The 14,648-nt window shown below is 35.7% G+C and overlaps 1 protein-coding gene across 9 annotated transcripts in view; it reads right to left on the bottom strand.

Annotated features, from left to right (window-relative positions):
- The window catches only part of LOC5575182 (leupaxin), a 225,779-nt gene that overhangs the window by 81,632 nt on the left and 129,499 nt on the right, over positions 1 to 14,648 (bottom strand). For 4 of the 9 annotated variants that reach the window (XM_021846577.1, XM_021846570.1, XM_021846579.1 and 1 more), the window contains one exon: positions 2,644 to 2,762. In XM_021846577.1, coding sequence (XP_021702269.1) covers positions 2,644 to 2,762 — 119 coding nt within the window. Of the gene's footprint in view, positions 1 to 2,643; positions 2,763 to 3,175; positions 3,331 to 9,285; positions 9,610 to 14,648 lie in introns of those variants that run through there. The other 5 variants (XM_021846574.1, XM_021846573.1, XM_021846576.1 and 2 more) reach the window with 3 other exon arrangements.

Raw genomic sequence — 14,648 nt, 5'->3', positions numbered from 1 at the left:
CTGCTTGTTTACTGTCAATGAAATTGATCTTTTTCTCCTAAAGAATTGCAGTGCTTGCTGTGGTTATTTCCGCGAAGCAATCCAAATTTGTAAATTTCGGCAGCTGCAATTGTTCATTGTTCACCGCAAAAAAAAAAACTATATTTCAATGCTCTTTTTGATCTTTTGTCACGAATAAACAAAACTAAAGAGAGCTCCATTTAAACGTTTGACATATTTTTGAGACTATTACTTATTAAATGGAACAAACCTAAAGTGTAGAGAAGCATTGGTTTCAAAGTTATCTTTGTTTAAATTGTACAAATTAAGTTTGTCACAGTCCTTAGAAGAGTTTTTTGAGAACTTGTGCAAAATATAAAAAAAAAAAAAAAAACAAAAAAGTTATTGCGATTTAATGATACAGCTAGTAGAGGGGTTAATAACGAAACACGATTTACCGATATTCGGTATGTTAATTTAAGCGAGTATATCTGCTAAACCATTCTGAGATCACCGACAAGTTATCATAAAAAAATATTTAAAGAATATCAAATTTAAGGGTTGCAGGACAATTTCCTAGAAAGTCAAACCCCAGAACGTCATTCTCCAGAATAGGACATTCCCCAGAATCGTTTTTATTAATTAGGAATGAAAAATTAAAATAAATTTGGTTCTGTTCAGTTTTTCTTTTTAATTTTCGTTAGAAGTAATTTGCCAAACGCTTTGAATCCCGACTCCTCAATTCAGTCAACAAATATTAGTTCGTCAATTCATTATTATGGATCCAAAGCAAAAAAAAATAGTTGAGTCCGAAAATACCGTTTAAAGGTTGAGTGTTTGCGTCCCTTGTCTCATTTTAATTCTATATTTTCATGATTGCTTGAACGTTGTCTTGTCATTCTTTGTCAGCTTTGCGTCAAATAGTTCGTTTCAGTTTTTATTTTGTTCAACAATTCTTTATTCACTCGTTTTATAATTATGACACACTGGTGGTATACGTAGTATGGTACGATTATCTTGAAATGAGTTTCATACTGATAATTGTCTTCATGATCTAATTCACGGTGTATTTTTGCTTGTTCTATAACGGGACAGCCTGTCGAGCTTACGTTTGAAATATGATGGCTTAGGCGGCATCCACAAATTACGTAACGCTCTAGGGGGACGGGGGGAGTAGGCTCAAGCGTTACGACTAATACAAAAAATTTAAATTTAAAAGCGTTACGGATGGGGGGGAGGGGCTCGAAAATTTCCAATTTTAGCGTAACGTAATAAATGGACGCTGCCTTATGCGCCACTCCGAAAGGAGACCATCCAACAAAGATTTCGTTGCCCAGCTTGAGACCTTCTTGGGTGAAGGGTCACTTTTCAGAATGTAAGCTGACTGGTTGACCCAAATAGTCCGTCGTAATTCACGATTCCGAGCGGACACGTTAACTCCAGAAAAGCTTACAAATAAATTCCTCCAATATATGACAGGGCAAGTTTTGAAGGCGGGGTTTTTCCTCACAGGCCCAGTCCAAAAATTCACCAGTTCCAGTGCACAGAAAACCCAATAATAGCACTAAGTCAGATTCCGGCTGATCACCTAGTAAATAACACAAAATCACTTAAAAAAAACTACATACGAACGCGAAGCAACATAGAGACCTTAAGAAACACTAACTAAATACATAATGCCAAAAAGAAGAAGAAGAAATACTACAATATAAATACTTGGATTTTTTAATCAAAAAGAATAACTAATTGATTTTAACTTAACAAATTAAAAAAAGGATATTTCAAATGATTTCAAACAAAAATCGGAAATTGAAAACAACGAACATTATTATTATTTCAATGTGAGCAGTATCCTATCCATGTTAGCAATACTTTGCAAACCCTTGAAAACACTCTTAAAACCCATTCGATATATTATCTAAAACCTTGTTTAAGTAACTAAATAGCCTTATTTAAGAATTGATTCCATTGAAGAACTAATTTACTTTTCTTCAGTGCTTCAGGTTATTACCGTCAGTTTAACCTAATATCTGGAGCAAAAATAATTCACTTGGCGTATCCCCACGATTTTAAAAAAATAGAGATTCTACCTGATATTCCTTTAGGCCAAACTTCCCCAACAGCCTAACGTACTTTTCAGCATAACGGCAAAACTATCTGCTGTAAACCGTCACCTTTTAATTTTGTTGGCCATTTGGCGAAATTGTCTTTTCAATCATCACTTTTTAGGCATTCTGGTTTGCACTGAGGAGTTTGGTAATTTGGTATAACGCTATTTAGCATGAAGAAAATTTGGCATAACTGTCATTTCACATAATTGTCATTTGGAATAAGATTTTTTCATCAAGACATATTTTGAAAGAAAGGTTATAATCCTGGTTATGCCAAATGACCATATGCCAAACGATCTTAAGCCAAATAGCTTTATGTCAAATGACCCGCTCTCCCTACTAAGATCTTTTGGCATAACGACCATTTCTTCGCCCGAACGACAATTTCAGTCATATCACTGTTTTTCCCTGAATCACCTTTAATCTTGATAAACTGTCTCGGGCTAACAACCCTTTTGGTCCTACGGCCTGCTTTCGTAATCACATTTGAACGATTCTCTCAAATATTTGGTGTGATCATTTAATATTCGCAAAAACTTTTTGTCACGCTTACCGGACTCGGCGTCTGTTTATTTCGCGCGCCATTCAAGCTACCATAACCGGGAACCGACGATCCGCCAACGTGTTGATTGTGTCCCGGGACGGTGTTTTGCAGATCAGCGAGTAAAGCATCTAAAAGTAGAAACAGGAAAAAATACTTCAATATTCTGGATAAATTTAAATTACTTGTGTTTCAATTTTTTTTAAATCATTTCATTCATATTTCTACAAACAATATACACTTAATTTCTAATTCAATAAATTGATTGTTTTAAACTTAATCCATTTTAACAAAGTGTCGACTTTTATTATACATAGTCGATATCAAAAGCCACAGGCTACTTTTATATAATATTATTATAGTAATGTAATGAGATAAGTTCAATTATACTAAGGCCTCAAGTGTCCGTAATATAAATCAAAACGGTATTGGTTGGTCAGTGACTAATCTTATCTTTGATACAATTTAGCGCAACAGACAAACGACTGAGTGCCGCAATCATTCGTCATTCACAACTTCTTCGGAAGCTCTACGGTAAAACTACCTAGAAAATCCTGGCAATTCTCCTGAACGCTCTCGTAGGTCAACACCTCGGATCCACCTGACATTTGTTAAACGCACTTGTTTTTTCGTAAACTTCAGATTTCCAACCACACTAATCTCAGAACGGGACCGACGCGAATGTCGTTTGCAAAAAGACTAAATTAGGGCTCGCGCTCACTCTCGCAAATGTTCCAGCAATTGGTTCAGTAAGTGTGGCCCGTAGGGTTGAGTGGTCCAAAATGGTACTTCAAGGATTTGTGGCGTTTTTTTTTTTTGTTTCGTAATAAGATCAACATTTTGATGCCATTCAAAGTAGTAGCAGTAGCTATGCAATATTTGCTAGTTACCACAATGAAAACATTTCTCAAACCTGTGCTTAATCGCGATTTTTAGTCGTGTCGAGAAGTTGGTTGAAAAATGAGCCTGATTCAAAATAATACCATTCAAATTGAATCCTTTTAGAAGTAATTCAATGATTCGGTCAATTTTACCCCATCAGTGCGAATTGGGCCATCTTCCCCTACTCCACCGGGAAGAAATCGTGAGTAAGTACCCGTACCAATATATATGGGAGATATGAAAGTGTATGATTGTGCAAGGGTAAACAAGCGATGGGGGCGTGTTCTCTCCTAGAGGTTCTCCTACCGATTGCTTCACGGTTATTGGCGAAGTTTGTTGTATGACGCGGTGGAAATCATATTTCATCGGCAGTGACAACGATGAGACACTATAGGCGTCAGAACGCGCGCAATTGATGACGAATGGGTGGCGGACAATGGACAGTTATTCAGTATGGTATTTTTAAAACTGATTTTTTCTCTTATTGATTAAGGAAGAAGTAAACATAATGTGGCTGCTCGACAAGTTCACGAAATAGAACCAGTGAGATGCCTTATCGCATAAAGTGAGAAAATTATTAGGGAACATAAGAAAGGTAGCAAAACCCGAGTGCCAATAGGTGTTTGAAAATGCCTTAAAATTGTTTGTTCGATCCCTGTTTGGAACCGAGCCTTGGAAATTTCGTAGGACCTATTCACGAAAGCTAGCGGTGGTAATGCTTCTTGGACGCCGTCTTGGGGAAAAAAACTTTAGGAAGGTCACTTCTTCTTTCGTTAATTCACTGAACATGGTTGCAGCCACGAACAAAAGGAAGGGTGTATCTCTGAACTCACAACTTCCTTACAAAAAAGTGGGTTTTAATACTGTCTCTAAACATGACAAAAATGGAAGAAGGGACGTTCTACGGAATGAGAACTTTCTTCCAAGAGTGAAACGGTTAATGTTGATAATTGCATCGAAATGAGCAATCAGTTTGATGCTCTAGACAAATTTTCTGAACATCAAATCGAAGCAGACTCTAGCCCAGGCTCTTTGAGTCAAGTGAGGAAACAAAGAGTGGTCAGTTGTCCTGAAATAGGAGGATTAAGACAGGAGATCTTGAACTCCATTAGGTAAATCAAGGTTTCTTTCCAAATCGCACAGAAAGGAATTCGTCATGTTTCGGAAACGGAAATGTTTCGCCGGATCGCGAACTCCATCTCAAACATCTTGATTAGAAGAAGCACAATATTTTACTTAGGACGACAAAATTAAATATTTGTTCAAGGTCTCCTTGAAAGGTCTCTCAAGTGACTATAAGTAACCTGAAAAGATAAAAAATGGAATGAATGATTTACTTCGATTTTCCTCATTCCAATAGATGAAAAAGAGAACCCAATCTAGCATTCGTCGGCAAGGGCTTTTCCAAAAATATTATTTAATTCACTTTAACCAAAGTGATCTAAGCAATATAAAAGCTTTCGAAAAAGCCAAACTTTTGTTCGATGTCCGTGTGACATAGGAACATTTCCAGAAACCTGGAGGAAATTTCTAGAAACCCACTCAGTGCCTTCAATGCCAAAACTAGGATCATGGAACTAAACATCGCCCCATGGATGATAAATGCATGATTTGCGAAGGTTCCTCCCAAGAAACAATTCCACAGCAATTTGGCATTCGTGTGGATTTATTAATGTTTTATGACAGTTGCGTGAATGCTATGATTGCTATAGGCGACATTTAACGTTGCTAGAAGATGATATTTTGTAAGGCAGCTCTTAGTTGTTTTCAAAACCTTTCAGAGACAAACTATAAAGTTAAAATTTTGTGGCTACAAAACCAGCTTTATTGCAGCATATAATACCTCATTTAAACTGCATATGGTGGCTGCATGACACTTATTTGTGACGGCTATGATAAAAGATTGATATAATACACCTTGTTGTCAAAAAAGCTGCTTTTAAACTGATTGACTTGCACTTGAATCTTGATAACTTACCTTATTTATACCTATTGAATCAGTATTTGGGCTCTTCAGATACATTGCGATGCATTCCGAACACTTATTCCTGACGAAAAAACGACAAACTAACGTCCTTTTTCATTGTTTCTGCGTATACTTCATAATAGCATACTTATTCTGCAAACTTTGTTGAATGCTTGGTTACCATGAAAAGCGAAAAAAAAGCTGCATAATCTTCATTCAGCATTTGTTATGGCAATTTTACATCCACAAATGCCGAATCATAACAGTGTGCCCTTTTTTGTGCATTTATGATTACAAAACAGCATTTGTCGATGACAATCAATCAATTATGGTACCGCCATATTAATTTCACTCCGGTTGCCACAATTTCACTTTTTCAAATCATATTATCACCATGAATTCGCGCATTTCATGCTATGGTGTGATGAATAAATTGACTGAATATAGTTTAAAGCACAATTAAGAAATGTTGAATATGTTTTATTCTTCACCTGGCGGTGTATTTTAGCAAATGCTAAATAACTCTAAATGTACCACTTTCAGAGGGGGCACCCGCAATTTCACTTCCTTTTTATTACATTTCACAGTAAATCTCACTCGGCTCTAAATATTTGAGCACTATATCCAAATAAACCACTATAAATATAAAGGACTATGAAATTAATTATCACAGACGTGTTTTCAATCTTGTTTTGTTTTGTTTACATTGTAATAAATCCGGCAAGATCGACGTTATGATAAAATCATTTTCAAGATGATGCGACATTCATCTAGAACAAGTGGCCTCAAAATAGCTACCATAAATGTTGTTTTGCTTTATTCGTGTGACATAATTATACACTTCATAGCCTCTTTCAGAGTGGGCCAACTAGTCACGTTCTAATCTACTAGAGGTTTTGGGGAATGCGATGAAGGCAACAGTGCCTTGACCGTGGTTTTATGGACGTTTATTTATAGCACCCTGGAAGTAATTCGTAAAACTAAAATTGTTACTTGGGCTCTCACGCTAAGGACGTCTGTCCTGTGAAGGTAGCTACCAAAAGGTTTGTATGCGCAAATTGCGGTGGCAATCATAAGTCAAACTTTTGGGATTACCCTTCGCGTAAGCGAATCGTCGAGGCTCGTACGAGGCAGATGAACGGTTATGTTTTTCGTTCCCGGAATTCCCCTGGCAGAATTTCGAATAATGCTCATTTTTCAGTTAACGATCGCTCGCTTGAGAATCATTATAATCATGCTCATTCACAATACCTAAGTAAATTCCAACGCCAATGTTGTCGCAGGTAATTCCAGCTCCTTCCATGGCGTATCCAGAGGGGGACGCTGCCCTCTTGGTCAGTGAAAAAAAATCAACTAGTTTGCTATGAAGGATGATATATTGTTTCAATATTCGAAAAATTGTTCTCAGCAGTCATAACGATAAATAATTGCGTACCTATTAAATAATAAGTAATAAATCAAAGAGTCCTTCTCAAACTCAGGCTGTCAAAGATCATTCCAGAAAATCATTTAGAGAATATGGCTTTGCCTTACCATTTCCTGGCCGATGGAAAAAAAATTTGCCACGGAAATCGAGCTTATGTTAGAATTTGTCAGAAGTTGCCTTCAGCATTCATACATCAAAAATAATTGCGTTCTGTTTGATTGATTGATTCAACTTGACTAAACAACTGAACTTCTGCTCAAGATCTCACCAGATATCATTCGTCGATTTTATCAACAGCCTTCAATATAGTTTGAGTGTAATCCGTCAACAATATTTTACTGAACTCAAAATGATCTGCCAAGTTATTTCAAAACAAATTCTTCCAGGAATTCATCGAAGAATATGTTAAAAAATTATATAAGAGATAGCCCCACATATTTCTAAGGAATTCCTCCTAAAATTTTTCTAGATATTTTTCTTTCGATAAATAATTTTTATTCCAGAAACCGCTTCTTGGAATACCTTGAATTTCTTCAATAATTTTCAGCAAAAACTCAAGGTTTTTGTTTGGGAATGTTGCCAGACACAAGGCATCATGATTGTTTCAAGAGTTCTAACAAAGAACTTACAGGGAAGTTTCAGGGGTTCCTCCAATAAGTCGCTTAATATTGCACCTTCGGATATACTTCGGCATATTTTTTAAGAAATTTTTCTTGCATTTCCTTTCGAACTCTGTCAGAAGATTAACCCAGAATTCCGCTTTAGAAATTATATATTTTTAGGAATTGCTTGAGATTTTTTTTCTTTTATTCATTAGTAAATTAAAGGTTTTCTTTTAGAAATTGCTTGAGGTTTATGAATATCTTCATGAATTCCTTCGAGCATTCCTCAAAACGTTCCAATTCTTCAGTTTTTTTTTATATATTCTAGATGAATCTCAACTTAAGACTAAAAAATTTGTTCAGGAATTTAAAAAAACTTAAAATTTCTCCAAGAACTCTTTCAAAGACTTTTCAAGAAGAAACTGACAGACTGTTCAGGAATAGCACTTAAAACTTCTCCAAGAATTCTTTCAAAGACTTTTCAGACAGAAACTGGAAATATTGTCAAAGAATTTCTGCAGGAATTAATCCTGGAAATTTCAAAGATTCGATCAGGAATTTTACTAGGAACATCTCCAAATATTGTATTGCCTAAGTCAGGGATTTCCCGAGCAATTGTTAAAGGGATTTATTATAAAGTAATTTATTTTAAATAGTTTGGATACAATCATACAAATTTCTTCAGAAATACCTTTTGAGCTTGGAGGAATTTGCAGAGTACCTCCCATAATTGAAATTTGTATAAAAATTTCTTCTTTTAGGCATTCTTCAAATAAAATTTGAATAACGATTCTTGCAAAAAGCTCTTAACGCATTTTTTTTGGAATTTCGTCAAATATTTCCAAAACCATTCCTACTGTTCTCTTAAAAGTTCTTTGATAATTCTTATTGAGATTTCGGAGTTTTTCGAACTCTTGAAAAATTATTAAAGAATTGATTGTCTAAGAATTAATCCTGTAGTTTCTCTAGAAAAATTAAATGATTTTTCAAAGGATTTCTTCAAATATCCAATCAGGATGATAGATGATACTATCTTGGAATGTTTCATACGATACTGGATGTAGAAATCATAACCACACCAAGTTTATACATTACTACTCATTTGCAGTGGGACATCAATCTCACAGTATGTCCAGCTTCATCAGGAAAGAGTAATATCCCGCCCCTCACAAAAGCACAAGCAAACGAGAACATAAACACTCGCGTAAATTGCGATCGGAAATTTTATGCCAACACTTCAAACTCAAAGCTGATCGATCACGTCGTCGTGCTCCGTGGGTCAGTTGATTGCTCTTTATCCATGCTCGCGCGCGCACAGTTTGACTCCACAAGCGTTGGAAATATTGCACCATCATCTGAATATCGCGATGGTGTCAATGAGATACGAACTCCGTGCTCGGCATCAAGATGGGACCTTAAGTGGACGGCCGGAATTTCCCAACGGGAGAAATTTTGCATAAACTATCTCGTTTGAACTTTGCAGCATTAGGACGAGTGAATTGAATATTAAACGAGACACTTCTGTTGGAAACTAGTCACGTTTTGTTCGCTGTCATAAATTAAACATTCTCGACTTAATGTAGAGAAACTGAAACTGCCACGGCTTTAATTGATATACGGCTCATTCCGCTAACGCCACTTCCAAGTTGTTCGAAACGAAGACACAATTAGCGCCATTTGGCGCCACAAATCGAAAACAAAATCCTGCAAAACATTTCAAAACAGATTCGATCCACCACTCTACATTCTTTATCTCGATTTGTCTTCACTGAACTCACTTAAGAAATCCTCGAATGGCTCCGTCTGATGGGGTTTCATTGTCGCTTGGGCCATCCCGTCTCAGCCCTTCTCCAATCTTCACCAAGATAAAAACGTTCAACGTAGAATTCTGCAAACCTCAGCGAACCGCTCTACCGTTTCGACATCCGATCTCTTCCCGTAAGTGGGATACACTTTCACTCTTCGTTACGACCGTAGCACTTGCACTATTACCGCCCAGCTTCAATCAGTGTCTGCGTCCTGTGCCGAGATAAATTACACCCAACGACGTCTCACAGAATCATCACTCCACAGTTTGACGAATGACTCTTGACTAGACATATCTCACCGAACGAAAAAGACCAACAATGTATCATCATTGGCAAAACTCAACGGTCACGGTCACGTTCGTTGCTGCACTGGCATTGTTTGGGTTCGCCATGTGTGAATGCATCGGTGGTGATCCAGAAGGGGCACATTTCGCATAAAGACGTTTCGCATAAACAATTTCAGCATAAAGACGTTTGGCATAATGGATGTTTCGCATAAATCAGTTTCATACAAGAACAGGAACAACATTTTAAAGAATTTAAACAATTACATTTATGCCAAATGTCCATTATGTGAAACGTCCTGTCCCCGATCCAGCAGACCCCAACAAAACCTCTTTATGATACCACTCGCTGCATGCAGCAGTGATGACGAATCATCCTAACGATGAAGAATGTGCAGCATTTTTTGGATGCACAGCAGTAAAAGATCAATGAGTTTCACCCTGAGCATCAATTAGGGGAAATTAACGACACCGATCGCGGGATACGATATGAGGGAAGGCGTTTTGATTGAGACATGGAGGCATCTTCGGTTGTGAAAGTGACACCAAATATGTGCTAGCTTTATTTATTGGGTGTGAAATAGTTTAACTCGGTTTCTTCAGATCATCAGACTGCATCAGATATACATATGTGTGCATTTGGATTGCATCCATGTGGATTTGGTTTGGATTTGGATTGGATTTGGATTGGATTTGGATTTGGATTGGATTTGGATTGGATTTGGATTGGATTTGGATTGGATTTGGATTGGATTTGGATTGGATTTGGATTGGATTTGGATTGGATTTGGATTGGATTTGGATTGGATTTGGATTGGATTTGGATTGGATTTGGATTGGATTTGGATTGGATTTGGATTGGATTTGGATTGGATTTGGATTGGATTTGGATTGGATTTGGATTGGATTTGGATTGGATTTGGATTGGATTTGGATTGGATTTGGATTGGATTTGGATTGGATTTGGATTGGATTTGGATTGGATTTGGATTGGATTTGGATTGGATTTGGATTGGATTTGGATTGGATTTGGATTGGATTTGGATTGGATTTGGATTGGATTTGGATTGGATTTGGATTGGATTTGGATTGGATTTGGATTGGATTTGGATTGGATTTGGATTGGATTTGGATTGGATTTGGATTGGATTTGGATTGGATTTGGATTGGATTTGGATTGGATTTGGATTGGATTTGGATTGGATTTGGATTGGATTTGGATTGGATTTGGATTGGATTTGGATTGGATTTGGATTGGATTTGGATTGGATTTGGATTGGATTTGGATTGGATTTGGATTGGATTTGGATTGGATTTGGATTGGATTTGGATTGGATTTGGATTGGATTTGGATTGGATTTGGATTGGATTGGATTTGGATTGGATTTGGATTGGATTTGGATTGGACATCCAGCATCCACGGATACCAAAAAGTGAAGCAACCTTGACAATTCGGAACTTCTTCAGACAGCGTAACGAATCTCTCCTCAAAGGAAATTGCTTCACAGGCACCCCACGCGCAGCAGCAAAAGATTCATCTTGATCTCGCACGCGTTTCACGTCACACGGCGTAAATTCTAATAACTGCTGACGCAATGTGATGTGGCGGCGTGCATCTTCACCGCAAAACGATGACGAGTGTTAGGGTAGGTGTACCAGTTTTCGGCACCCTATGGGAAATATTTTTTATGAATCAGTCAATAGACTTTAATCTTTGCTTAGTAAGGAAAATATAAGAACTGGTGGATAGCTAATACTGGTACTATGGTGAATACTAGAACATCTACCCTATTCCGTCTGCGACCAGGTTGTTTGTTTGTGCCGTTTGGCGCTCATTGCCACTGACTTGACAGGATGAGGGAAGTTAATTTTAGAATCGCGGCCAATCTAGAGCACTCTCTGGTACGGATGCAATTGGTTGCATAGAGTAGTATACGTATGGTACATCTATCGGTGGCTTTATGGATGTGAACTAGTTTTACCTGTACGCACGGGGACAAAAGTCACGTGTAATTGGTGTTCGCGAAACTAGAAGTAGAAGAAGAAGCGCAGGGGAAGCAATTTCATGCTCTAAAAACGGATTGCGTTCTTGATTGTGACTGGATGGAATACATCTGTTATTTGCAATACGTTTTAATGATGGAAGCTTGCTTGTTAAATAAACTTGCTTACCCAGATACAACGCATAAATGTGATTTAATACGGTAAGTGTTATTTAATGTTCTCTTCAGGAATTCCCAAAATAACCCTTGAGAGTTTCTTATAAAATTTTATTTCAGGAAAATTTGACACAAATTTGCATAGCTTCATAAGGGGTGGGCCATTTCGCATAAGGACGTTTGAAATAATGGACGTTTCCAATGAAGTAGCTTCATACAAAACCAGGAAGGCATACAATTCTGATTATGCCAAATGTTCATTATGCCAAAGGTTCTTATGCAAAATGTCCCACCCCCTTTTAGAGTTTAAATGTGATAAATTTTGTTATTTCCCATATCCCAGAATACAATTTATGATAACTCAAAAATTTTTTTTGTACACCTACAATGAATTATAAAAACATTGCATATGTAATAAAAAATTAACTTTCCTTTCATCAAAATCCTTAAATTTCATTGAAAAAAATGAGGTTTTCAGATTTCAAGGCCATATTTCTTTCAAGTCAAAGAAAATAGTCGGTAAATAGACAATCTACTAATTCCTCCGGTAGTATATCTTCTCACTCTTCAGTTTTTTTTTTTTTTTTTCAAGAGCTTCTTCAACTATGTGTCCAGATATTCTTTGAAGTGATTCTCAATAACTTTCTCCAAGGATCTTTCCAAAAATTCATTTGGTAATCTCTTCAAAAAACTATTCCTAGTTTTTTGAAGATTTTTCTAGGTATTTTTCTCGCAGCCCTATAGGGATTTCTTGACTTCCATAAAGAATTGCACTTTATTTTATTTTAAAAAAAAATTCTTCAAGAAAAATTCTGTACTAAAACTTTTTTTTTTTTTTAGATACCACAAATGATATAAGGTACCGTGGGGTAAGTGGATACAGAAAAATCAAAAGTCAACTTCATTGTTATGTACAGCTAACGTGAATAATGCAATTCAAACTTTTTTCTGTGGATAAAAAATGAGGGACTAATATTCTTCAAATAGTCATTTATTTCAATTTTTCTGATTGTTATGTATTCAGTACGAGGAACTTGAAAATTTGCGCCAAATGATCCACTTGCTGCACCATGGTGGGGTAAGTGGATCACCAATAACGAACTTTTGTTCTCAAAACAAATGTGATGTAATTATGTATAGTACGAATGGTATTACTATTGATCTTGTAATTGGTGCTAGTAGTGTTACATTTTAATACTTTGAAATTAAAAAGTATCTTTATTTAATCAAGATATATGTATATACATATATTGTACATTGATTCCCACTAAAAATATATTGTAGCTAGAATAATTTGAAGAAAATTCATCCATTTATACACGTAAGTTATATAGAAGTATTGTAGGATTATTCCTAAGGATGTTTTATAAAAAAAAACTTGTAGTTTAAAAATATTAGTTACAATTACTTTTGAATAACAAACTGAAATCCTTTTATTCTATTTATGAATAAATTTGTATCATCTGTCTAGAACAATTTATATGGTCAAATAAGGTATGATTATATGCTTTCAATTGGAAAATTTGTATATTTTGCTCTTCTACAACTCAGCTTAGATAAACCACGGGAAGTTTCGTGTAAATTTTGAAATTATTATTTTTATACACCAGAAAGGTTAAAAAAACTTTTAGGTGGATTAATTTAAATTTTATTTGGACAATTTGACAAATTTAAGCTAGGAATGAATGAAGTTAAGGGAAAACAACATTTGTGGATGCTAAAACTTTTTAAAATTATCGTAAGCGGTCTGCCAATAAATAATAATAATACTTGATCCACTTACCCCAACCCATTGAAAAGTAGGGGTAAGTGTACCATGTAGAATATATCTGTATTTATTTATAAAAATCACATATTGATATCACATTGTGATTCATTCAATTAGAACTGAAATGCTCACCACGTGTCGAAAAAACTAATAGCATTTGACTTTAGACAGAGATACAGTGGATTTTTGATTGATGGAAAACAATTTTAAAAATAATTAATTTTTGTAGCTAACAAGTTTGCTTGTGTTAGTGTACGTGCAGTACTAGTTTTGCAATAGTATCAGTGTGGGCATAAGAATATAACCTGAAACGAAGCAATGGTGCGAAAACATTCAACATATTCAAGTATTAATGCTTAATATTGACGAATGATCCACTTACCCCACTGATACACTTCCCCCACTGTACCTTATCCAATTCTCTAGGGCATGCTCCTGCATTATGTATCAGAAACGGATCCAGATAATTTCTCAGGAACATATACAAAAATATCTCAAAAATAAATCCTGGAGCTCTTTAAGAAAAAAATTCCAGGGAATAAACGTTGCCGATCAATTGTACCACGTATTTCGCAGTAGATCAAATGAACAGAAATTTAAGGTGTTGATTATTTTCCATGATCCATGACTTGATCACCCATTGAAGAAAAGATTTTTCATTGCAAAAATTACCTTCGTGGATTCCTGAAATCGAATGTATTGCAATTTTTTATCAATTCAATATTAATATATTAATATTTGTTCGAAAAAAAAACTTGTTGATAGCACAAAAAAGCCTTCATGTAGAAAAATTCCGTGAAACTACTAAAGAGCTCCAGAATAATGATATTTCAACAAAATAAAGAAATTATTATTGAGAAAAGTCAACATTTGTATATGGCAGTTTCTCGAATATATCAATGCTCAACTTTGCCGCGCTTCATTTTGCTACGCTCGATTTCAGCAAGGTTTTCTTTTCGATTATATCACGCCATGATAATGTTTTAGTCAGATTTTAATAAACAAAATGTACGGCAATGAAAAACTGTTTCAATATATCACGTTTCAGTATATCACAAAAAAAATCGTAGATCCGTGATATAATCGAGAAATTACTGTACAGGAATAAACATAACTTGCACT

This window comes from Aedes aegypti, chromosome 2, assembly GCF_002204515.2.
Source record: "Aedes aegypti strain LVP_AGWG chromosome 2, AaegL5.0 Primary Assembly, whole genome shotgun sequence".
NCBI classification, from domain to species: Eukaryota; Metazoa; Arthropoda; class Insecta; order Diptera; family Culicidae; genus Aedes; species Aedes aegypti.
This window is presented reverse-complemented; position numbering and strand designations above follow the sequence as displayed.